The sequence below is a fragment of the Podarcis gaigeae genome, assembly GCF_964106915.1.
Source record: "Podarcis gaigeae genome assembly, chromosome: 8".
NCBI classification, from domain to species: domain Eukaryota; kingdom Metazoa; phylum Chordata; class Lepidosauria; order Squamata; family Lacertidae; genus Podarcis; species Podarcis gaigeae.
Window position 1 is genome coordinate 53,583,973 of NC_139684.1, and position 24,462 is coordinate 53,608,434.

Here is a 24,462-nt window from a genome sequence, read left to right on the forward strand (position 1 = left end):
TCCTGGGTTGGCCACTGGGAGAGCTGGATGCTGGACTAGATGGGACATTGGCCTGATACAAAAGGCTCTTCGTATGTTATTAAACCTTTGAGAATTAAAAGAAGACTACACAGAGTCTCAAGCACCTGAAAGACTAAAGAAAGTCTATTCGTTATCATGGACAACAACCTGCTCCATCCAATCTATAAATTAACTCACTATACTTTTAGGCTGTCCTTCATCCTATTGGGTCCCAGATTGGTGTACAAGTAATGCAATGCAAAATATCAATGTAACACTACATTAAAAACTGGGTGAAAATATGCAACTATGCATTAATTTTGTTCTGCTCTCTTTCAGGCTGCCTGGCCAGACAGGACCCTGTTCTGTGTGCAAATCCTTGAGCCAATAATTATCCTGATTCATGAAGATCCAAGAATGGAGCAACCTGCTTTCTTCTGGATTTGGAGGCAAAATGAAAAAGAGGGAGCCATTTCCTCACCACCAATAGAGTTGAAAGCAAGTTGCTTATGGGATGTCCACTTCTTGCTCTTGGCCGCTGTTGGAAATAGGTTCTGCAGGTTTTTGTAGCATCCCCAGAACCCTGCGAAACCTGTTCAATGAGCTGTGATAAAGGAGAGAAATGGGTGTGATAAAAGGAACTTTATAATAGATTTCATATACATTTATGCATATAGAACTAAAGGGAACTAATGATATAGGTGGGGTTTTTTGTTTTCAAATATGACAACTGTATTGAATGGATAGATGGAGGAGGAATTCGATTCAGGTCTCATTTGAAGCCATATCTAATAAATTTCCACTTTCCAAAGCAAGGTGAGAACTGAAACGCAAACTTCCTTCGAAACTGGCACTTACCTAAATTTTGCGATGCAGTTCTCCAGCCATATAATACCTACAAAAAGGCATGTAGTAAGGAAAGTGTACATAAAAACGACTATAATGGCACAAATAATGCTCAGAAACGCATTGCATTAGGGGAAATTGCTTGCAAAAATGTGTACATTATTCAAAACTGCACACAAAAATGTGTTTATTAGTAGAAACTTGCACTAAGGTGCTGATGAATTTTTATGAGGCTCATTTTTTAAAAAGCAAATTCAAGATTGCTGTAAAATGTGGAGAACTGAATTTAAGATTGGGAAACTAAGAGAACACAAACTGCATATCCTTCTACCCCTAATTATATGCAGAATGCTTGTTCATGTATGTTTTGTTATAAAAAATAAAGTAAAATAAATGAGTGTTCAGACCACACGAAATCTCCTCAAACCACTTCCAGTGCTGCCAGTTGCACTGATTTTAATGTAACTGGGTGTTACCCTGACCCTGAGACAGTCTGAGAGGGTGGTGGGGTAGTGGTTAGAGCATTGGGACAAGATCCTGGGAGATCAGGGATCAAATCCCCATGTAGCCATGAAGCAAACCTGGATTTGGGCCAGTCACCATATCTCAGCCTAACCTACCTTGCAGCGTTGTTGGAGAGGTGTTTCCCACCTTGGTCTCTGTGGTGGAAAAGTGGGATATAAATGCAATAATAAAATAATACCAGGATAAAAAGCAAAATTCTTTTCTGTAAAGGGCCAACCCGACGCACAGAAGCATTGTTTAGCTTCAGAGGATAATGTTGGAGCAGTGCTGGGCGATTCCACCCATGCCTGATTCATATTCTCTCTCTCTCTCCCCCTCTTTTCTGTCCATCTACCAGCTGTGGATTGTTGCGTGGCCTCCAGCTAGATTGCTTTAATCTGGCACCGCATTAGGCCTTTGTCTCCAAAGCCCCGAGGGTGAAGTCAGGCTTTCTTCTGGACTCATAAACCCATCCAGCCAAGCTATTACGACAACCGCAATCAAAACCTCTTCATTTATGTACAGCACCTTCTCTCCCTCCCCACCCCCCTGCCCCCACTAGCCTATAAAATCAGGATGTGCTCTAATCCTTTTCGGGGGGGGGGGGGCTTTGCTGCACTAACCCAGCAGCAGCAGTTTTCAGTGCTTTATGCAAACCATGATTTTTCTCCACTGTGACAAGCTCGACAGTGAGGCAGTGCTGCTTAGTGGTTATAACGTTAGGCCAGGGACTCAGGAGAGGCCCACCTGACACATGCTGATGTACGTTTGGGTGCCAGGCAAAGATCTTAGGTTACAGATTCCATCCCTGACATCTCCATGCCTGAAACCCTGGAGAGGCGCTGGCCAGTCAGTGTCAAGAGGGACATCAGAAGCTGACTGGTGGTGGATCTCTGGGCTTATGGATGGGGGGGGGGCGTCCCAGCTCTCCTTGGAGATGCCGGAGGCTCAACCTGGGACCATCTGCATGCACAGCAGATGCTCCACGAACTGACCTCTGGCCCTTCCTCAAAGTCTCCAGACATCACTCACTTAGGTGGACCAGTGGTCTGATCTGGGAGCTTCATCTGCTCACTTCTGGCTTTCCCCTCACATGAGACGTTTTTAATGTTTCATTTTATCCAGCTACTGTATTGGCCCAAATATCATCTGCTCCCAAATATAAGCCGCACCTTTAAAATTGGAGGGGGGGGGGAACCTGAATATAAGCCGCTCCCTTCCTCGCTGCTCCTGGCTGCATACCGTAAGGTCGTGAATATAAGCCACATTTTAACTTTTCACGGTTGGAATTTGGGGGAAAAGTGTGGCATATATTCGGGCCAATGCGGTATTTCATTCTTGTGTGGTTTTATTCTGGTATGTATGTATGTATGTATGTATGTATGTATGTATGTATTTCCTGCCTTTCAACCTAAGGTTCTAGGGCACATTACATTAGAATGCATCTTTCAAAACAGTTTAAAAAGTTACAATTGCAAATAATAATAAAAATGCATAAAAAACCCCCACTGAAATAAATTATCTCCAAGAGCTGCATATAAATTAAAGTATCTATTTATCGCTAGCCAATTTGACACTTAGCCGGAATGAAGTCTATTTTCATAGCTGATATGATTTCTGATAAGCATCCTCTCCTTGACTCTTCTTTTTCTTCCAGAGAGTCAAGGGAGGTCCCACAACAGGGGACTTCCACTGGGGACTTCTGCAGGCGCAGCTTGGTGCTCATATGCCGAATGAAATCCTAAGCGCATGAAATGTGTGCTTCCGCATCCCAGCTGAATTACCTTGAGTCGTGACCAATTGTTCTCCAAAGCTACTCAGCCTTTTGCACATTTGGAGCAGCTGGTTAGTCAAATGAATAGGATTTTTAAAAATAGTATTATTCCCTGGTGCTGTGTCTTCTGAAAGCAGCAACACAATTGGGATCTATGGAGAACATGGCAACAGAAGGAAGGAGGGGTTTCAGAAGCTCTCTAATGCTCAAACTGAGAAGGAGGAGTGGACATGGGTGCCTCTCTTCATAATGTTCCCGCACATTGGACATGCACAGTCAATGTGTGCACCCCTGGCAGTTTGAGCTCTGGTGTTCTTTTTTGAATGCTTGAAGAAGGCTGGAATCTTCCAAGCTGCAGTATCGAGATCTGCTTTTAAAAGCAGAAAGCCAGGGCACACCTGATTAACCTAAAGTGTGCCTGGATGGCTCATGCAGATTAATTTGTGGGAATGCTCCCCATAGCCAGTAATCTAGGGTGGACCCTCCATTAAAATCCAGGGCTAGCAGCTCAGAGAATGCTGGGGCAAACCACCACCGGGAGGGATGGCTATGTTGGTGAGAGATACAACTATGCAGGTAGCCAAAACCTGTCATTAATCACAGATTTCAGATTCCCAAGAATCTCAACCTTCTTCTTCTTCTGGTCCTGCAGATATAAGCTTGAAAACATGTGTTTTTTATTGGGTGAAATCACAGGAGGCACAGGGATTTTCAGCAACTGGAAGCTACAGAAATCAGCATTTGTTGTGCGCAGAATTTTTATTATTCATTAACTAACTGTTGATAGTGGAGCCCCTCTGAAGGCCAATAGAGCTCCGCTCACCTTTCCTTCCAAACTGCAGCCATCGTTTCTCCACTGGACACAATGCAACTGGTTTTTCACCTCCTCAGGTGAGAAGAAGAGGGGCGAGGCTGTGTTGCCCAAGAACTGGATGGGGCTTGCTGGGATGCGGCCAATGAGGGTTGTACAGACATAGCCTCCAACCATCTCTATTTTCGGGGGACATTCCCAGAATTACAGAAACCACCCAGAGTTCTGATTTGATCCTGCAATGTCCTGGGGATACGCTTGCAGTGGTGCTGTGCTCTCGCACGAGTCAGCTGACTTGTGTGACAGTGTGGCATCAAAAGATGTGCATACCGCTTTTCATCAGGGGAATCTTGGAGGGCATGTGTGAAGCCAGCCCAGCCCACAAAGCTCCATCTTGTGCAGAGCTTTGGCTGGTAATGTACTGAGAGCAGCACCAACCCAGCCCCTTGCTGGCTGGCTAAGAATGACCAGAATCTTGGGGGACTATGACTGAAAGATAAATGATTGGGGGGGAGGAGAGAACATTTCAGGGGGCTGTGGCACAGGGCTGGTAGTTCTGCAGAACCTCAAATAACTCCTTACTCCCTGCAGACACTCTCATGTGCTGAAATCCGCAGGGGTAGTTCCTCTGCCCTCATAGGCATGGTGGGTGGTCTCCTGGGAAAGGGCCTTCTCTGTGGTGGCTCCTAAGCTGTGGAACTCCCTCCCCGCAGAGCTGCGACCAACACCTTCGTGGTACAGCTTCTGAAGGATGCTGAAGCTGCACTTCTTTACCCTGGCTTTTGACACTTGAGGTGTATGTTTTTAGGATGCACCTTATTTTGATGGTTGTAAATTGCTTTTAACATTGTGTTTTAATGCTGTAGCGTGCTCTGGGACCTTAGGGTGAAGAGCAGGTAATGAATAAATTAAAAATAATATTATTAACTACTAAAGAGCATAGAAAGAGCCCTGCTGGATAATACTGATGGTTCACAGGGCCTTTTTGATTGTGGTTCCCAAGTTGTGGGATGCCCTCCATAGCGAAGTAATTTTCAGGAGGGCTGTGGAGAAAGGTTTTTTTTTGTTACAGCTTGAAACAAACAGATGACAAGCAACAAAAAAGGAAAAAATAGAAGAAACGTCTATTTGCCCAAATGACGCTTCCTATGACCAGGAAATACAAAATTCTCCTTTAAATATATTGATTGTACATAGCATTTACAAACTCCTTCTGTTTATTAGTTTTAAGTTGTCTTGATTTTTTCTTCTTTACATTACTGGAAATGCCTCCATTTGGACTAAACTTAAAACGCCTTGTCTGTACATGTTTGGCAAAGAAATAAAACAGTTTACTGAAAGAACACACTGGAGTGACAAATAATTCATCGGAAGTGACTCGCTTCACATTGTCGTGTAGTCATAAGCAATGATCAAAAACATTTCGTGTTAAAATATTAACAGAATACCCACAAAGATGTATTAATAACTCGGAGCTCTGAACGTTCTGCCATTGCTCTCGCCAAACATGCCGTAAAGCTGTCAACAAACATGGATGCTGTTTACGCAGCCAATTAACTCCCGCCGTTTCTGGCTTAAAGCAGATTTCCCCAAGATGCCCAGCAAAATGTTTCCTTTTCCTTTATCTTAAGAGGAGGGGAATGGGGAAGAGTGATGCTCTTGCCCAAGAGGGCTATGCAGGGGTAACATGGTCAGGCTGGGTGGGGGGGTTGGTGGCACACCCTGGCAGCTGGACCACTGAGAAAACTCCCACTGCCCACCTGGTTCTGCTCCTTTTCTTCACCACTGCAACCTACTTGCTTGTTCACCTGCCTCTCGCTCTCGCTCAGATAAGGCTTGGCGCTGGGAGGGAGGAGTGGAGGCCGCACCCTGCCCTGTTCACTAGCTCTCTGCCCAGCCAGAAAGCTGGCAGTAGCAATGAGCAAGAGGAGGGGCAGCAACGGAGAATGATCATGGCAGTGAGGAGGCAGACCTTGTTGAGGGAAGGGCATCCGTAGAGGGTGTCTTCCCCAAAGACCCTCCCCCCCCCGAGACAGGAGCTGGCTATGATTCTGTGCATATGGAGAAAGCAGTGTCCAACATCTGTCACACCATTGCGAGGGACCGTTCCTCTCGAACAATAAAGCACATCACTGGTATGCCACCCAAAGTGCTCATTCGAGGTGCTCATTCTGTTGCAACAGCTTGAAGAACAGGACCTAGGGAAGCGGGGGTGGAATACCTGTTTTTCGAACCTCGTGCTCAGCAAAAAAAGGCATCCAATCTGCATGGTTCCAAGTCCGATTCAATTACTCTTTGTTTGCCTTCAAACTCAGATGCCGCTGCTCTCTGAGCACCAGTTGGGTTAGAGATGCAGCCTGGCGGTTCTCTTTGTTTTGTAGGGCGCAGTCTGCTGCGGTGTAACAATGCAGAGGAAGAAAAGGACGGGGGCAGCTGCCACTGATATTGCTGTTCTATAATGCACATTTTTTTTAAAAAAATCACATGCAACTGAAACAAACTTCAATTCGGCAACCTGAAATCTCTAAGTGAAAAAAGACGTCCCAATGTTAAGTTTTCTTTTCCAGGGAGGGCCTCCGTCTCCCAGCGCAGTGATTGCTTCCACATGGCGTCCCCCCCTTTTAAACTGCTGTTTTGCAAGTAAGTGCCATGATGTCATGGCTCAAACTTTTCCATCGGCTGGAACCATTTATGGTGCCACCTTCCCCAAACTGAACAAGTAACTGAAGCTGATTCATGGAAATACTTTTTTTTTAAAAAAAACAACCCCCCAAAACCCTGCGGACATCAAAATGAAATAAAGTAGGGCTGCAAATATTTTGAAAGGGCCTTCTGAGAAAAGTATGAAGGCTTGGGGCCACTTCACACATGACGTTTTACGTAAATGGTGAGAAAGGGAAGGTATCGCATGACGATGTTGGATGCGCATTTCATGTTGGGAGCTCTAATTGGGAGCAGATTCTCAGCGCTTGTACACCCAGAAAAACAGATCTTCACACATGGTCATACGTATCTTCCCTGTTGCATCTATAAGCAAAAACAGAGCTAAGATTCTGCAAGATTCTGATGGATCCCGTGCCTGTTTGGGAGATCATATGGAGCTGGCCTAAGTAACCAAATAAAGTATGGGCTTGTTGGCTAAACTCGGGCAGGTTATGATTTTCCAGCCTTAGTTCTGCTTCTGGCTCAGCTGACAGGATCCATCCCACTTGGTCTCTCTCTCCCACGCCCCCATGCCATACTTCATCTTTTTTTTACTGCTGCCTCAACATTTTCGCAGGAGTTTGTGCCCAGGACTTGAACGGAATATAGTGCAACAGTTCTGACTCCCCACCACCATCACCGCTGTACAAATTGCATACTAGTCTTGACAGGAAGTTACCTGTAGATGCAAAGAAAGTTCCTCAACGAAAACCCTCATGTATTCAGTAAGGATTATTCAGACAAATTTCTGTTGGCCTAAAGCTTTTTGTGGACCAGAGTCCGCTTTATTAGATGCATGGGGTATTACCTTGAGTCTGAAGTGGACTCTGATCCACTACGCCACAGTGGTGTAGTGGTTAGAATGCTGGGTTAGCATCTGGGAGTCCAGGGTTCAAATCCTGTCTGGCACAAGACCACTGGGTGACTTGGTCTGACCTCACAGGGCTGTTGTGATAAAAATGGGGAGGGGGAAGATCCTTATTGGAAAAGTGGGACACAAATGTAATAACTAAAAGCAACAACAGCTCATACCATCTTTAAGATGCCGCAAGACTCTCTGTTGTTGTTTTGCTGCAAGGGCAACTTCTCTGGAAGTTTTGAGTACATATCCTTTTGTTAACCCCGCCCCCAGATGTCCCAAATTTCTGCGTTGAGGGACATAAATCATGTAGCTTCTACAACTTTTTAGTTTCCCAAACAGAATACATTCTTCAGAAATGTATCCGAAGGAAAAAACCCTCAAATTGAGGAACCTGCCATTAAAAAATGAACAAATGTAATTTTCTGGGGAAAGGGTTACTGACAGTTGAAGCTTTCCTCAGTTTTGTACGAAGACATGAGGGGATGATCCCCCAGATTCTCTTACTCAAGGATCACTGGAAATGAACAGGGAATGTGCAACAGCGGTTACTCTTCTCGTTTCCAGGGAGGGAAACTTTCAGCAGATGGTACCGAGGTAAAAGAAGCTGAATTCCTGGTTTGCTGACAAATGTGTAAAAGTAAAATAAGATTTCTGCATATTTGATCTTTGACTTTATAGGAATGTCTGTGACATAATAAACAGCAAAGAAATTGTTTATAAACTCACAGAATGATCTTCAGTTTTGCAAAAATCTTGAGGTAAGGGCAGGGGAAGTTATACAATATTAAGTGTATACAGTACTATACAATTCAACAGGCATCTTACATACAAAAATGATGGCCTTAGGACGTAGTCTTTTTTTTATTCAGAGTGCCATAAAAGTAGAAAAGATGTTAATTAAATGCATTTTACAGTGGCAGGTTTCTCTGCAGGTGCAGCAATTGTTCTGCATAGGTAACGTAGACCAATAATAGCTTTTGGGGAGATTTGGGAAAAAGAGATGACTGGATCTGGAGACTCAACTTTAGCTGCATCAATAAGACTTGGTGTTCAGAATACCCACCTACAGTTGTCAACTGACCTAGCCCACTCCCACCCCCAGGTTTGTTCTGTTCTTGTGTCTTTTAACAACAACTGGATCCACAGAAGTTAACAGGTGAGACTTTTCACAGGATGGAGATAGAGACATTGATATAACTACTGCTCTTAAAAGTGCAGCTGGCAACCCAATGTTGTACAAAGAACTGGCACCTCCTTGTTGCAGTTCTGTAGAAGCATCCCTGAAATCAACAGGAGGGTGTTATCTAAGAGCTCAACTGAGCTCTGGAGCAATGCCTGTTTATTCCAGTGAGTCCTGAGTAGGTTCCTGGTAGCTTGTTACAACATATCCTTCAACTTCCAAGGACAGAATCATAACAATCAGGGGTGTATCAAATATTAATACTCTTCAGACTTCAGTGGTACCTCTGGTTACAAACGCTTCTAGTTACGAACGCTTCAGGTTACGATAAGGTTACCAGATTTGTTTCAATGAATCCGGGGACACTTTTCAACTTCAATGGATTTTGTATGGGGACTGATTTGTAAATCCGGGGACTGTCCCTGAGAAACGGGGACATCTGGTAACCTTACGTTACGAACGCCGCTAACCCGGAAGTAGCTGCTCCTGGTTGTGAACTTTGCCCCAGGATGCGAAGAGAAATTACGCACCAGAGGCACGTGGGCAGCGGGAGGCCCCATTAGCAAAAGCACTCTTCAGAATAAGAATGGTTTCAGCTCAAGAATGGACCTCCGGAATGAATTAAGTTCATAACCAGAGGTACCACTGTAGACTCATTGAAAGTGATTGACATGACTAACTTAGGCTCATCAGTGAGTAGAATTTGGTTGGCTACAGCCCTGTCTACTACATCAGAACACTTTTTTTCTTTGCATATTACAGAAAAGAAGTAATTTGATATTTATGACTAATCAGTACTTTTGTATTTTCTTCTTAATGGAATCAGCCTATCATAGGCAGGGTACATTTGTGCTACAAGCTGCGAAAGGTTAAACGGCTGCTTCCTCTCCGCAGAACTAACTTAGTTGGTCTTTAAGGTGCTACTGGAAGGAATTCTTTTGTTTTTCCTCTCCGCAGGTAATCCTGGGATCTGTAGTTCTGGGAAGGGAAGAGGTTAGGGGGCCTTGAGCAGGCAATTCTCAGTCCCCAGTTCACTCTATGGCCACATTCGCAGCATAGATTTAAAGCACTGTGATGCCACTTTAAACAATCATGAATTCTGAGAGTTATAATTTGGTAAGGGTGGCTAAGAGTTGTTAGCAAACCCCTATTCCCCTCAGAAGGTTACAGTTCCCAGAGTGGCTTAAACATCCATCCACCCATCTTCACAGGGAACTCCCAGAATCGTAGCTCTGAGACGGGAATAGGGGTCTCCCTGCAACTCTCAGCACCCTTAACAAACCAAAGCTCCCATAATTATTTGGGGGAAGCCATGATGGTTTAAAGTAGCATCATACTGCTTTGAACATGTGGTTTGAATGTGGCCTATGAACAATGTCACTTGCTGTTCAATCCTAAGGCGTACGGATGAGATGCCAAGGTGGTTCCACCACCTTATCCAATGTTCAAGCAGAAAAATGCTTCACATTGCTATCTTCATCTTTCACCCTTCCTCCCATAAGTCAAGAGTGTGACTAAATATCTCTATAACCTTGTGGGACTGGGAGGGCTTTGGACCCAGCCACCCTCCTGTTGTCCTGCTGACACTGGAGCTCCTATAATGTTTCAATGGGTGCTGCAATTCCAATTACTTTTTTAAGTTAATCTGCCAGTGCACCGCCAATCCTGCCATTATAGAGCCCTGTGCAATCAGGATACGATCAATAGGATCACAGCTGTGGGATCCGCCTGCTGTCTTTTAAACTAAGCTTATGCATGATATACAGTCCTCATGAGCCATAATCAGTGAGTGGAAGTCAGGGATGGGGCCAATGGGTGTGATTCTGCTTTCCTCACCCACATGTTGATTGCACATTCATTTGTCATGCTTCTGTCATCAGATCTGCAATGCTGAAATGCAATTTCTGCTGAGTGATGGAAAGCTAACATCTTCTGAACCTGGAGTCCCAAACAACATTAGTTTTTAAAACATTTATTGTAATGCAGGAACAGAAAAGCTCTGCTCCCTTGCCAGCTGTTTTTGGACTCCAACCGCATGAGCCCCAGCCAGTACCGCCAACATCAGGGATGCTGGGAGTTGAAGTCCAACGACATTTGGAGGTTACTAGGTTCCCCATCCTTTGGGTAACAACTCCCATCAACATTGCTGGATGGCTGGCATCTGAAGGGTACCAGATTGGTGAAGATTGCTGCAATGCATCACACAGAGAAATGAGCTCATGAGACAATGGTCTGATTCAATCAGGCAGAAAAGGTGTTCTGTTTGTGTCTGATATATTCTTAAAGCAACAATAACATTGGGTTTTAAGTGAGGAAAGAAAGGTTGTAGCAGCTGCATGGCCCATTTCCACTTTCTGGATGACCCCCAAACTTAAAATCTGAGATGAATGAAAGAACGCCACAACCTTAACTCAAGTTCCATGGCAGTGCCTGTTTAATGCTGAACAATCTTATTTAGGAACTTGCTTTGAGTCTCCATTTCCGGTTTGTTTCATTTTTTGCAAATGTTTTGCTGCAATTCAATCTCATCAGTTGTGGGCAGACAAGGCAGCAAACGTCAAACCACTGCATTTATCTCAAAGGTGGGTTGTGCGGGACTGAAAAGAATTTGCAAAGAGTTCATTCAGCACCAGAAGAATACAAATTGGTCCCTGTTTGGGGTGGCTTCTGTACACAGACAACTGGAAGCGTCGTAGAAAAATAAGCCATTTGATACAATGCGCAAAGGCAACCACAGAAGGGTAACGGGGGTGGACAAATGGCGATGCAAAAGCCTGTCAGACAGGAAAGGACATGGGATTCATCGGGGGCAGGGGGGCGGGGAAGACACTTGGCACGATACCATCTCCCTTTGGGCAGCTCCCATGTCCTTGATCCCACCAAGGGAGGAGGAGGAGGAGAAGGTCCCTTAGAAAGTCAGATGGTGCACTCCTTCAATGGGCATATTTGAATTGCGTTAAATTGGTCCTTCTACCAAAGTCCAATCAAAGGCCAGTTCTTCACTGAAGCTTTGTCTCCATTCCGCACGCTTTCCTGCCGAGAAGACAATCCCACAAAACTTCACGACGCTGGGCATGCCGCCCAGCAGTTGACTAATAAAACAAATGAAATTATTATTATCATTATCATTATTATTATTTTGTATGCTGTCTTTTTGCTTCCAGATAGAGAGTTCATGGCTGGCAATGGTGACAGGTAGTTTCAGAGAGATACCACTCGGGCAACGTCGCCCAGGTTAATACTGTCTTGCAAATCCTTAGTGTTTCCACACAAGACTATTAAAAACACTTCTACGTTCACAAAGGAAGGGGGAAGGGGGATGTCTTTAGTCCAGGGGCTCTTGCTTTATCCTGATTGTGGTGTTGGGCTGCAGTCTTCTGTCCTCACGACATAGTACATATTCGCTGAACTGAGAGGAATCCACGCCTCCTCCGCAGGACGCCGCCACGTTGAAGCCCTTCTGGAACAACCGTTCAAGCACCTGAGGGGGAAAGCACCAGTTAATATTGGAGAAGGCTCCGTATCAAATGTGCTCATGATTCTGAAAGGACCAAGAGAATCCCACTGAACTGAACTGAAAGTACGAGTCCTATATCCACCCGTGGGAGCCAGGACACGCAATGAGGTTAATGGGCGACAGTGCAAAGCTAACACACAGTTGTGCAGCCCCACAGAGAGGACTCTGCACGTGTCAACTAGGGGTGCATTTCAGGCATGGGGAACATTGCATTCGGCCCTAAATTCCATCACTTTACTCCCATGATATTCTGGGTTAAAGGGCCTCCAAGCATATAATTTTTTTTAAGGAATCAAGTAACATGGAAATGAGTGCTAAGCTTGTATTGCTGTGTGAAAGTGCAAATATAATTCAGAAATTAACGGTTAGGGAAACGGTGAGGAAATGGTATAAACTGCCATGTGAATGCAGCCTTAGACTCTGAAAACAGAAAATGGCCAGCCAGCCCAAGGCAAACAGCTGCGATGGCTGAGGCTGATGGGAATTGTAGCCTAAAAGATCCAGGGGGCACCAGGTTGACAAAGCCTGCTTTAGAGAGCTAGTGACAGTCACAACCAATATTAAATAAGATGGACCAGCAGTCTGACTCAGGGTAAGGATCAAAGCAGAGATGACATAAGGGTGATATAACAAACACTCTTTTTCTTTCCCGAAAATCAGCAGCCTTGGGTGGGGGATTAGATCAGGGTATGCAACATGTCCAAAAAGGGGGTTTCTTGCTGCACTGTGGCCCTGATCAAAATTGCCCTGGGTGCTCCCTCTAGACGAGATGGGGCAGTTCACACATTGAAGAGAAAAAGCCCATGGCTAATAGCAGTTTTGGGGAAGGGGTGAGTTAAGTTGGATGCAACATTCTGCGCAGCTGCTTTTTGAAAGCTCCATGTTTGGAGCTTCCACATCACATCTAATTTCACCCTTAGGAAAGCCCCACATTATACAGTAAAGTTGTCACTGGAGTAAAATGTTAGACGAAGGCGATTTGTAGCTCAGCTTTCCCCCTGTGGCTAAAGGTTTGTATTATTACCTAACTTTGAAGAAATTACCTGAATTTCTTCCAAATGCTGTCACTGGCTACAGACTCACAATCTAAGAGACTCGACATAAAAGGAAATAGGAATGGGGTGGGAGGAGGAAAGCAGCCTTGGAGCTCCACTGGCTAATGAGTGGGGCCAGGTTGATCTCCCCATGGCCTTCTACGCACAATGTTTCCTTGTCCAGCCAGACGACAGGCCAACTTTAGGAGGAAAGTGATGCTCAGGGATGGAGTCTGACTTATAAATTGCTATCCATTTTGTCCACAGCTGAAGATACACTTGAGTTCATGCCTTCTGTATCCAGCCCTACTCACTGGCTTTCCTTTTTCAAAGCCATCTCAGCTTCCTGCAGATGGACGCTATCTGGACTATTTCATTTGTGCGTGTTGCCCTGCAAAGTATTTTGGTCTCGTGGTCCAGAGGTGGTGAAAAGGGCCCCCGAGAGCCAGCTAGACTCTGCATGATACATTTCTGGTCTTTTCAGGATCTCCCAGCATATTATGCAGCGATAATTCTATAACTTATTCCTAAATGACTGCAGTGTGATTAAAGTCTTGCTTACAGCAAACCTCTGCAGAAAAACCCAAATATTAATCAAACAAACAAGCACTCTGCAGGGCAGTTCAGTACATTATGGAGTAAAATACTGGCTGGTAGTGATATTGATGCTACCTCTTAAGGAAAAGCAACGTTGGGGCTTCAGTCATCATAAAATGAGGCCATAACTCATCATTAATATGCTGTGCTAGATGGGGGGAGAAAAAGCAGCAGGCTGTTATGAGCATCTTCTTTACTGGTGTAACTATTCTGGCTGCTAAGGGATTTTCCTACCAAACAGGTTGGGGTATTCAGGGGTGTATGTGTGCTGTTAATGTGCCTGTGTTTATATTCCTGCCTGTGCCCTTCAGCCACCTAAAGTCCTCACCGCTAATCTCAACTGGGCAGCCAGTCAGAATGGCTGCTCAGCACTCCACCTCTGGGATGCCACCTGGTTTGTGATATCAACCTGAGCTTTGAAGGGGTTCAAGGACACCTCCATGGACCAGCAGAACTGCAAGCTCCTACTTGCCTCCAAACCGGGTGTTTCCCTCCTGCATCCATGAGAAGAGCCTGCTGGATCAGGCCAAAGGCCCATCTAGTTCAGGATCCTGTTCTCACAGTGGCCAACCAGGTGCCCCATTGGGAATCCCACAAACAGAACCCCAGCACAAGAGCCCTCTCCCCTCTCGTGGTCCCCAGTGATTGGTATTCAAAAACATTTCTGCCTCTGACCATGGAGGCAGTAGATATCAATTGTGGCTAGTAGATATCAATAGCCCCCTCCTCCATGGATTCATCTAACCCTCTTTTGGTGGCCATTGCTCCCTCCAGTGGGTCCCATCGTTAAAACTATGCACTGAATGAAGAAATATAATATGAAGCACAAATGTCACTGTTTCAAAGGACAGCCAAGCAAGATGAACATTCTCTGACAGTAAAATGCTACAACAGGCTTATAAACAAATGCTTGGTTCAACAACTTAAGAACAAAGGAGGCAATTCAGTTACTCCAGAATACAAAATTCATAAGCAACATAGCGACACATGACAAGGGGATTATCAAATAATACAAGCTGTCGTTGTGTCAAAAGCGATACACCTCATTCCATGCCTCCCCAACTAATATACTAAAGCAGTATATATACTGCTTAGTATATTTAGCCAATATACAAAAGCAGGAAGGCTGGGAACCTTATTGCAGTTGAGGGCTGGGCAATGAAAAGTGACTGCTTGCAAGTTTCCAACAGGCATTTGGCTGACCGCTGAGGGAACAGGGTGCTGGATTAGATTGGCCATTGGCCTGATCCAGCAGGACTCTTCTTAAATTCATAGGTTCAGTGCTCTCCCCAGAATCCTAGACCTACCGAATCCCCTTACAGAGCACAGATTATATGGTTTGCCTGAGGTGATTATAAATATTTTGGTGAACTCCTCCATCCTTTCCTTTCTCCCTCCTGCTTTCAATTCCAAAGTCTCCGTTTCACTTTCTTTTGGTAGGCAACAGACAGGCCTCCTTTCCGCCAGCCACCTGGACTTCCCAAGTCATGCAAGGCAAAGCTGAGCTTTGATCTCTTCTCATGGCTTCTCTTGAACCCTGCGAGCATTAACAGGCCCTGGGACAGGCGCACTGTCTTGGTGTTTGAGGAGGCAAACATCAGCCTCCTTCCCCTGACTTCTGCCCTGATCTTGTATCACTTCGCAATGCAAGAACGTGAAAGGACCTGAGGGAGAATGAGCAAAAGGACTAGAAAGAAAAAATACCCTTTTTTGGGTAAAGATAAAAAAAAAAATGAAAGGAGGGGTGGGGGGGAAGAGATAACAGTGCACCTGCTTAAAGCACCTGGAATGACCATCACACAGTTTTGGAGAAAATTAGACGTGGCCCACCTTACTACTTGGTACATGCTGGAAAAACTAACGAATAAGCTGAGAGTCCTTAGATGTGAAAGAAGGAAGAATGATTCCATAACTGTTTGGTCTGATTTTATTTCATTTGTAAGCAAGAAGGAACATGGCTGAGGACCTCCCCCAACCCTACCGTGGCCTAGGAATGAATCTGGCTGATTCATCAACTCAGGGCATTTGAATACTTTAATTCATGTTTTGTGACCACAGACAGACAGATATGCTTCTGAATACGAGCTGCTGCAAACCACAGGAGTGGACAGTGCTCTTCTGATTGGGTCCTGCTTGTGAGTTTCCCAGAAGAAGCATCTGGTTGGGCAATGTGAGAACAGGATGCTCAACTGCAGGGGCCTCTTCTTATGTGCCCTTCCCTTGCCACACTTTTAGGCTGCAAGCAACCCAGAGCACGCTTCCCCTTGACGCATGTTTCACTGAAATCAATGGGAGCAATTTCCAAGTTCACAGTGTTCAGAACTGAGACGTCTCCCGTTGTTTCTCTGGGGCTAAACATCTCCAATTCTGCCAGTCTTCCCTCCCGGAAACTGCCTTCAAGACAGATCCCTTTAGAATCATTCTCATAGCTCTCCTCTCCCAATTTGTTCAAAGCCTTCTTGAAGTGTGCTGCTACCCAGAAGGAAACACTCTAAAAGAGATCATCTCTGTGGCGAGCCGAGCATGATTTCCCAAGTTTTGGAAACAGAACATCTCTTGTCATAAACTGGGGGAGGCCTTGGCCTTTTCAACCACAGTGTTATATGGCTGAATTTGCTATCTGTTGTAACGATGCTTATGGTCATTATGTTTTTGGAAGGAAAAATGGCATTTCTGGTATCTGTGATTTTAAAAGAAAACCTACAATGGGAGGGATGCATGTTGCACCAAAAAAGGGAAAAGGGTCCTTTTCAGCCATTAACATTAGCAATGTTCAGGACAATAAGTCATGAATTAGCAACAAAAATGTGAAGTCCTGACCCCATAATTCTTAAGAGCCAGTGTAGTATAGTGGTTAGAATCTCAGACTAGGACCTGGGGTTCAAATTCCTACTCAGTCACTGGATGATTTTGGACCAGTCACTGCCTCTCAGCATAGCTCACCTCACAGTGTTGTTGTGCAGATTAAATGAGGAGAGCAAGAATTGTGTACGTCACCTTGTGCTCCTTGGAGAAAGAGGTGGAATATAAAACCCTATAGGTTAAGTCTTTTCTAGCATGGAAATACAATTTCTCTGGTTTTGTGTTATGCCATGTCCCCCACGGCAGCCATTTTGTGACTGGCGCCTACAGCACTCTTTCAAAATGTCCCCCTGGTCTAAAACCAGGACTGACCTTTGCTGTGGTAAGTTTACCTCATCAACCTTGTCGCAAAACTTGTTGGCTTTATTCATTTACTTAAAAGCACTTCTATTTTCTGTTATAAAAAAGACGTAAAAATAGGAATTCACAAATAATAAGGTTGAATCTCATTGGCCAGGGAAAGTCTGTGCCAAGAGATATGTCTTCACATGATGTGGGACACAACTGATGGACGCTGCCTCCATCAGAAGGAAGGGCATCCTACAGGGAAGGGTAAATGGCAGAAAATGCCTGCTTTCTAGTTCACTGCCCTGCAATATTCTGTAAGGCGTGCCTGCCACTTCGCCACTGAAAATAGTCTTTGAAATGCATCACGGGATAATGTAACATATATCCTGAATTGTTTTTCAGCTAAAATGGACAGGAAGCTTGCAAGCACCCGCTTCTGCGACACCACAATTTGCAACACCTGATGTTTGCAGCAGACAAAATTTGCAGGTGTTGTCGAGAAAGAGTCTATACATAGCAGAGGGTGTTGTGTGTCTTCATTAAACAGAACAGAACGAACTCCATCCTCTGTTCTCGTTCAAGAGCCGTGCATTTTAAAAAGGTTGTACAGGGCTTAACGATTCCATTTTCTGAGAAAGCATTTGTGACTAGGATGTGGGGCGAGTCCTCTCTCTCCAGTTATGAATTCAAGCCTGTCTGGTTACCACCCGCCCCCCCCCCCCCCAATTAAAAAAGTAAAATGGAGTTCAGAATTAAACAAGTACCCAGATGCAGAATGTGGACCTTCAGAATTCTAAGCCAGCCTTTGCCAACACCTGGCACCTTCCAGATGTTTTCGACAGCAACTTCTGTCAGCCAAATTGCAACCCGAAACATCTGGAGGGCACTGTGTGGGCAAAGGCTGTCCTGAACCTCGAGCACAGATTGCTGTCACAGTTTCAAATCCCCTGCCTAACCATCAAAATAGGAGTGAATATCAGCAAGCCAGAGATTAACACTGAAGACTCTGTCGCTGTGGAGGGCTGGGATGTTTGTTAACCTGAAATGAATTTTAAGCCATTTAGATTTAGATGGGGCAGGGAACAACCCTGGGGTATAAAACAACAAGCTCTGCCCTACAACTTGTTGAAGAGAGACCTCACTATCATGGTCTAGCCCAAGAGGTTGCCAACCTTTTTGGGCATGTGGGTACAGCTGTAAGCTGGAGAAGCTGTTGTGGGCACCATCCCCACCCACCTATTCTACTGGCTGCAATAAAACACTTCTTTCAAAAGTATTTTCTGTGGGGGCCCTATGGGTGCCAGTGAAGGCTTCTGTGGGTGCCATGTTGCCATTCCCTGCTCTTGCATATAGGATAACAGACTGGGGAAATGATTTGCCTTGTTTGGGTTGGCACAACCACAATGTTTTTTATTTTATTTTATTTTTTAAAGGCCATAAGCCAGCTTTTTGAACTGCATACTGCTCTTCACCTGGGCCAGGTATTTAGAGCAATAAAATTCCAACCACCCAAAGTGCCACAGTGACATGTTTTGCAACTGACTTCTCTTGGTTTCTCGCTGTAGCCTGAAGCCCATTTGCTCTGCCCAAAACATCCTCTCCCAATGGAGGCCTTTCTATGCTCACTCCCCCCTGCCCGTGTGCCCTGCCAAACATCCTGAGACAGGCAGCTGGATGCTCAACGCTCCCAATGAAAATGCCCTTATTGCTCTGGTCCTCGCTAATGAGTGTCAAACCATCAAGGCTGCTCAGTGCCAAGGTCTGCTGTAGGGTAGCCCTCCCATGGGCAAGCTCCCCTATTTGGGGCAGGGGGCGGAGAAAGTCACTCAGAGGGGTTTGCCAAATCACAAACTTACATTTCCTGCATCCTACCTATCTGTCTTCCCTTGTTTCATATGTTAATTTTAAAATCTTAAATAAAAAATAAAAAGGAAGAAAAGGGGGGAAAAAAAATAACTAACTCAATCAAACCCCCATAAAAACCTTTGAGTATAAAGTGGAACACATTTTGTTTAAAATACTCTGGGCAATTTTTATAGAACATCCTCTTGGAGGGGAAAAAAAGTGCAGAGATCATTTTTTTAAGTCCATCCCGGAGGCTCTATCATTTAATTATGAGTGGGACATAAATTATGCATTTACACATTGTTGCGTTTTCTATAAAGTGGCATGGAGAAGCGGCTCCCCCTCCTTCCTTTCCTCCTTTCCCCTCTCCTTCTTCTTTTTTTGTAGTTTTGGTACACTCTTTTTTCTTCCTAGGGGCACTTTGGAGGGAAGAAAGGACTGCGGGGTATGAGCTGATGAAAAAAAATTAGCATTTGTCAGCCTAACGCCATTATGAGATCAGCATGGTGCTAACACACACAAAAATCTAAATCTCTCTTTCTCTCCCCCACCAACAACTTAGACTTAAGGGAAAAGGGAAAGGGGGAGAGAGAGGGAAAACGCCCATTATCTCACCAGGCAAAAAATGCCTCCTCCTTCCAGTGACACAGAGGCAATTGGGCAGAAGGGACTCATCTGCTTAGTACTGAATGCGAAAAGGAAACGGTAGAATGGATGAGGCCCATTACCTGCACCGAATTCAACCGACAGTATCCGTTCAAAGGAAACCTAATGACGTGGGTGGGGTCTTGGTTCCAGCCCGCGTTGACCGAGTTGCACATGACGTCCCCTGTCTCTGGGAAGATCTCCTCGATCAAGGCCTTCTCTCCGCTCAGCGCAATCCTTTCCCCGAGATCCGGAGTCACCCTTACAACCAAGCAGTCACAGGGCTGGAAGTGCTTCCTTTGTTCCTTCTCCTGCTTCCATCGCTCCAGCTCCTTGATCATCGGCTGCAGCTGGTAGTACTTGGCCTCTTCGTATAAAAGATTAAAATCCTTTTAAAAAAGGAGAGAAAGAGAGCTTATGTATCTCAGCACTTATGGATTTCATATATCTAAATCTAAATCCAAATCTATACAGTCGTACCTTGGAAGTCGAACGGAATCCGTTCCAGAAGTCCGTTTGACTTCCAAAATGTTCAAAAACCAAATCATGGCTTCTGATTGGCTGCAGGAAGCTCCTGCAGCCAATCAGAAGCTGCGGAAGCCCCGTCAAACGTTCGGATTCCAAAAGAACATTCGCAAACCCGAACGCTCACTTCCGGATTTCTGCGTTTGGGAGCCAAAACATCTGAGTACCAGGGTGTTCAGGATCCAAGGTACAGCTGTATCTATATCTATACACATGGGTAGGCAAACTAAGGCCCAGGGGCGAGATCTGGTCCAATCACCTTCTAAATCCGGCCCGCGGACAGTCCAGGAATCAGCATGTTTTTACATGAGTAGAATGTGTCCTTTTATTTGAAATGCATCTCTGGGTTATTTGCGGGGCATAGGAATTTGTTCATTCCCCACCCCCCAAAAAATATAGTCCGGCCCCCCACAAGGTCTGAGGGGAAGTGGACCTGCCCCCTGCTGAAAAAGTTTGCTGACCCCGTCTATACACATAATCTGTCCGTGAAGAGGAAATTATGCATGTAATCGCCAACAGGCTTTGGGGAATGTGCATATCTCAACTGAATTTTGTACATTCTCTGGTCAATGTGCACAGTCTCAAAAAAAGAATCCTTCCCTCCATCTCTAGTTCAGAATTGTGCAATCTGCATCCTGCAGGCTGCTTCACAGATCAGCCAAGCAACCCTCTTCACAGATCAGCCAAGCAGCGAGAAGAAGGGGTGGTTTTTCCAGAAAATGGTATTTTCTGGCAGTCCAGCCTTTTCCCACCACTCTCAGTTGTTCCTCAGTCAGCTGAGCAGCACAAGGGGGACTGCAGGGAGAAGAAAAATGTGACCCGTCCCATTCTACAAACCTGACAGAAACGGCCCCCCTCCACCATGCTGCTAGTAAACTGAGGTAAAAGCTCAATCACAGCATGGAATCCCTCATTGTGGGGATTTTAGTGGAAGGAAAAGCTCACCAGGAAGGGTTACCCACACAGGAAAAAGTGATGGGAAATGCATCGTTTCCACCAGGGAGGAGCTGCCTTCTTCTTGTGCTCCAAGGGAAGTACCTGGGCTTTGAGGTGGAGGAGAGGGTTGAGGTAAGCACAGCCCTGCTTGAAACAGCCTGCCTGAGGGCTATCCTTGCCCCATGCCTTTCTGTAACCATTTGAGCTGGATGGTGCCCCTGCTTGAATGCACACCACAGCTCTGAAAACCATGGAAATGGGGGGACCTTATGGGACTACTGTACCCGTAGCAGAAATAACAGTGCTTAATAAAGACTATTCCAATGCAACACACTGGGTGTCTGAAGCCAAGGAGCTGGCTGCTCAGTTCAAGTCAACATGTGGAATTCAGGATCTAGACTCCAAACCCAGCCACCCTAAGCCCCCTTAGTTCCCCCTTACCTGCCTGCATCTTTCCTGGCAACAACACACAGCTCCCTAATAGACTCCTGTTCAATTTGCACCTTGGCTTCTCCTTTCAAAAACTCCAAGTTTCCACCATCTCTTGTGTCCTCAGGCCCCTTCCTAAATTGCCCCACTCTCCTGAGCCACCCTTTCTCTTGACCAACTTCCCCAGCACTCCCCTCTCCTTCCCTCAACAACATACACCCCCCCCCCTTGACCATAATGTCAGGGAACTGCCATCGGAGTGAGAGGCGGAGGCAAGGCTCCAAAGCAATGCTGGAGAAGGGCCCAGCAGGGAGAGAGGCAGCTCATCGGCTGGGGAAGGAAATCAGCGTAACACCAGGGATAAAGGGGGGCAGATGGGGGAATCGGTAAGGGGGCTCGAGGACTCCTTGCCGGAGACCAGCGGGGAGAGCACGGGTCCTCCGCTGCCCACACCCACCCTGCGCAGAAGACTTCCGCGCAGGAAGAGTAGGCGGAGACTTGGCGTCAAAGAACTTCTTTGCTGGAAGAGGTTCAAGAAACGCCCACTGACAGATTCTGCTAGCGACTGAAACAGCCACGAAGTGAAGGGCTGTCCAGACAGAAAAGGTTTAACCAGGCAACCTAACCAGGAGTGGCAGCAACTTACGCACGAGCAACCCCTATAACCATTACACATAAGTACTGTACTTCCTTGCCTCTGAGAGCCATCCTTTCGATTCCTTGGGTCCCAGGGGGACCTCTTTTCAGTTCTGTGCATAGTAAAATATTTCAATCCCAGCCAAACTGGTAACTCTCCTTTCCTCACAGAAGATGGACAACAATCATTCCCTGAACAACTGATGATTTCACGTCACAGTCTTCACTGCTACAAGCACAATTCAATACAGTTTCTCTCAAGATCTTTTTACAATCCCCCTAAGGGAAGATGTTACTATGACTTTAACGTTGGGGGCTGAGGCTGGGGGAAAGGGAAGCTGCTGAAAGGAGGTTCATCGTAGAGGTGTGATTTGAAACTTCCTGGTTCTTAGCTGTGTGTGTTTTGGTTACTATGCTAAATGAACCCTCATGGAAAAAGAACACTCATCCGCCCATGGAAATCTGGCAAGCAAGCTGACTGCAAAAAAAAAAAAAAAAAAAAAGGCATCCTTTGGAATTCCCCACTACAGGACAGTGTTCAGGCAAAGCATTTCACAATGTTCCTCAAATACTTGGCAGCCAGCCCTACGGCACGACAAGAACTTGAATGGAGCTTGACTTAACCACACCCACAGAGTACAGGAAGTCTCATCTTAATATCTACAATGATAAGAGTCAGTTGCAAAGCCAAAGATCTCACTGGGGCTCACTGGGCCTTCTTTTAACCCCGCCAGAAGTTTTGGACTGCAACTCTTATCATTAGTCCAATGTAGCATCCAGTTTCCTTTTGAGTGGGTTGAGAGAAGCCTGCTTTAAGTTAGCAGAAGCCTGTCTTAAAACTTGGCTTTTCATTCATTCTCTGGGGGGAAGAAAAATATGCAAATTATTTCTGGTGGCTTTTCCTTTTGCGTCAGATATATTACATTCTGGGATCCTGTTAAGACCCTGCCAGTCATAAGGTCCTGGTAGAAAATGTGAAGGAAGGAAGGTTCTGCACTTGGGCAGGAAGAACCAGCTGCACAAATATAAGATGGGAGACACCTGGCTTACTAGTAGTACAGGTGAAAGGATCTAGGGGTCTTGGTGGATCACTAGCTTAGCATGAGTCAACAGTGTGATGCAGAAGCAAAAAATGCTAATGCTATTCTAGGCTACATCAACAGAAGTATAGTGTCCAGATCAAGGGAATCCATAGTACCACTCTATTCTGCCTTGGTCAGACCATACATGGAATACTGTGTCCTGTTCTGAGTTATCACAATTTAATAAGGATATTGACAAGCTGGAAAATCAGAGGATGGCAACCAAGATGACCAAGGGTCTGGAAACCAAGCCTAATGAGGAGTGGTTGAAGGAGCTGGGTATGTTTCGTCTGGAAGAGAGGAGACTGAGAAGAGATATGACAGCCATGGAAGAGGGAGCAAGCTTGTTTTCTCCTGCTCTGGAGGGCAGGACTCGAACCAATGAAAAGAAAGGGGATACCAACTAAACATCAGGAAGAACTTTCTGATAGTAAGAGATTTTGACAGTGGAACAGTCTCCCTCAGGAGGCTGTGGACTCTCCTTCACTGGAGGTTTTAAAGCAGAGGTTGACTGGCCATCTGTCATGGAAGCTTTAGCTGAGATTCCTGCAATGCAGGGGGTTGGACCTTGGGGTCCCTTCCAACTCTACAATTCTATGACTTTCTCATTTTGATCTTTTTCAACATTCATTTTGAGAACATATAGATGCTTTCCTTGAAGGTGGTGTTTCTTGGTTGAATAGTCTGCCAATTCATGCCCACCCCCACAAACCCCTTCAGTATACCTTCAAAAGTTGTCACCTACTGATTGCGCAAAAGAGTTGCATCCTCTCCCAGTAATGCAAAGTTTTCAAAGCTGCTCCCAATTTGTTTCTGGCCCCTTTTCAAAGAACTTGCTTTGACCCACAGAGACCTTGGTTCCTGAAGGATTCCCTTTCTCCATATGTACCTAGCTGTAGCTAGGTCCTTTGAGCAGACCCTTCTTCAAATGCCCCATTACTCTGAGGTTTGAAGGATGGTGGGGTGGGACAGAGGGCCTGGAACTTTGCACCCTCCCTTGAGGAGCCCCACATTCCCTAGTGACGGGCCCATTGAGGACCAGTTGCCTAATGCCACACCCACTGTTCAGAAAAGGAGCCGGATGCCTGATTATCACACCAGTGACTTTTAATTTTGTCCTTTCACCCAAGAGAAGGGCCTTTTGTCCATGTTGACAGGGCAGCTCCCAGAACAGCCTTGAAAGGCAGGTGTGAGATTTTGTTCCCAGCCTTGCTGCACCCGGGAGTTTGCTAACACCCCTGCTAATCTGATGCTGCTCATCTGATACAGGCATGATTTCACTCCCACTTTGTTCTGATGACTTAGGGCAGAAAATGAAAGACTCCAGCCTGGAAAAGTGCTGACACGGAAAGAAATGGCAAGGAAACCTGAAGCACCTTCTTTGCA

At 45.5% G+C, this 24,462-nt stretch overlaps 1 protein-coding gene across 4 annotated transcripts in view; it reads right to left on the reverse strand.

Moving 5' to 3' along the window:
* Positions 1-8,158: 8,158 nt before the first annotated feature.
* The window catches only part of KCTD15 (potassium channel tetramerization domain containing 15), a 66,121-nt gene continuing 49,817 nt past the window's right edge, over positions 8,159-24,462 (reverse strand). For 2 of the 4 annotated variants that reach the window (XR_014567221.1, XR_014567222.1), the window contains exons 4-6: positions 19,552-19,857; positions 9,636-12,161; positions 8,159-9,576 (exon numbers count right to left, since the gene is read on the reverse strand). Coding sequence is in view for 2 of the 4 variants with exons in the window: in XM_083751223.1 (XP_083607349.1) it covers positions 12,006-12,161; positions 19,552-19,857 (462 nt within the window). In the remaining 2 variants the exon portion in view is untranslated. Of the gene's footprint in view, positions 9,577-9,635; positions 12,162-19,551; positions 19,858-24,462 lie in introns of those variants that run through there. The other 2 variants (XM_083751223.1, XM_083751222.1) reach the window with 1 other exon arrangement.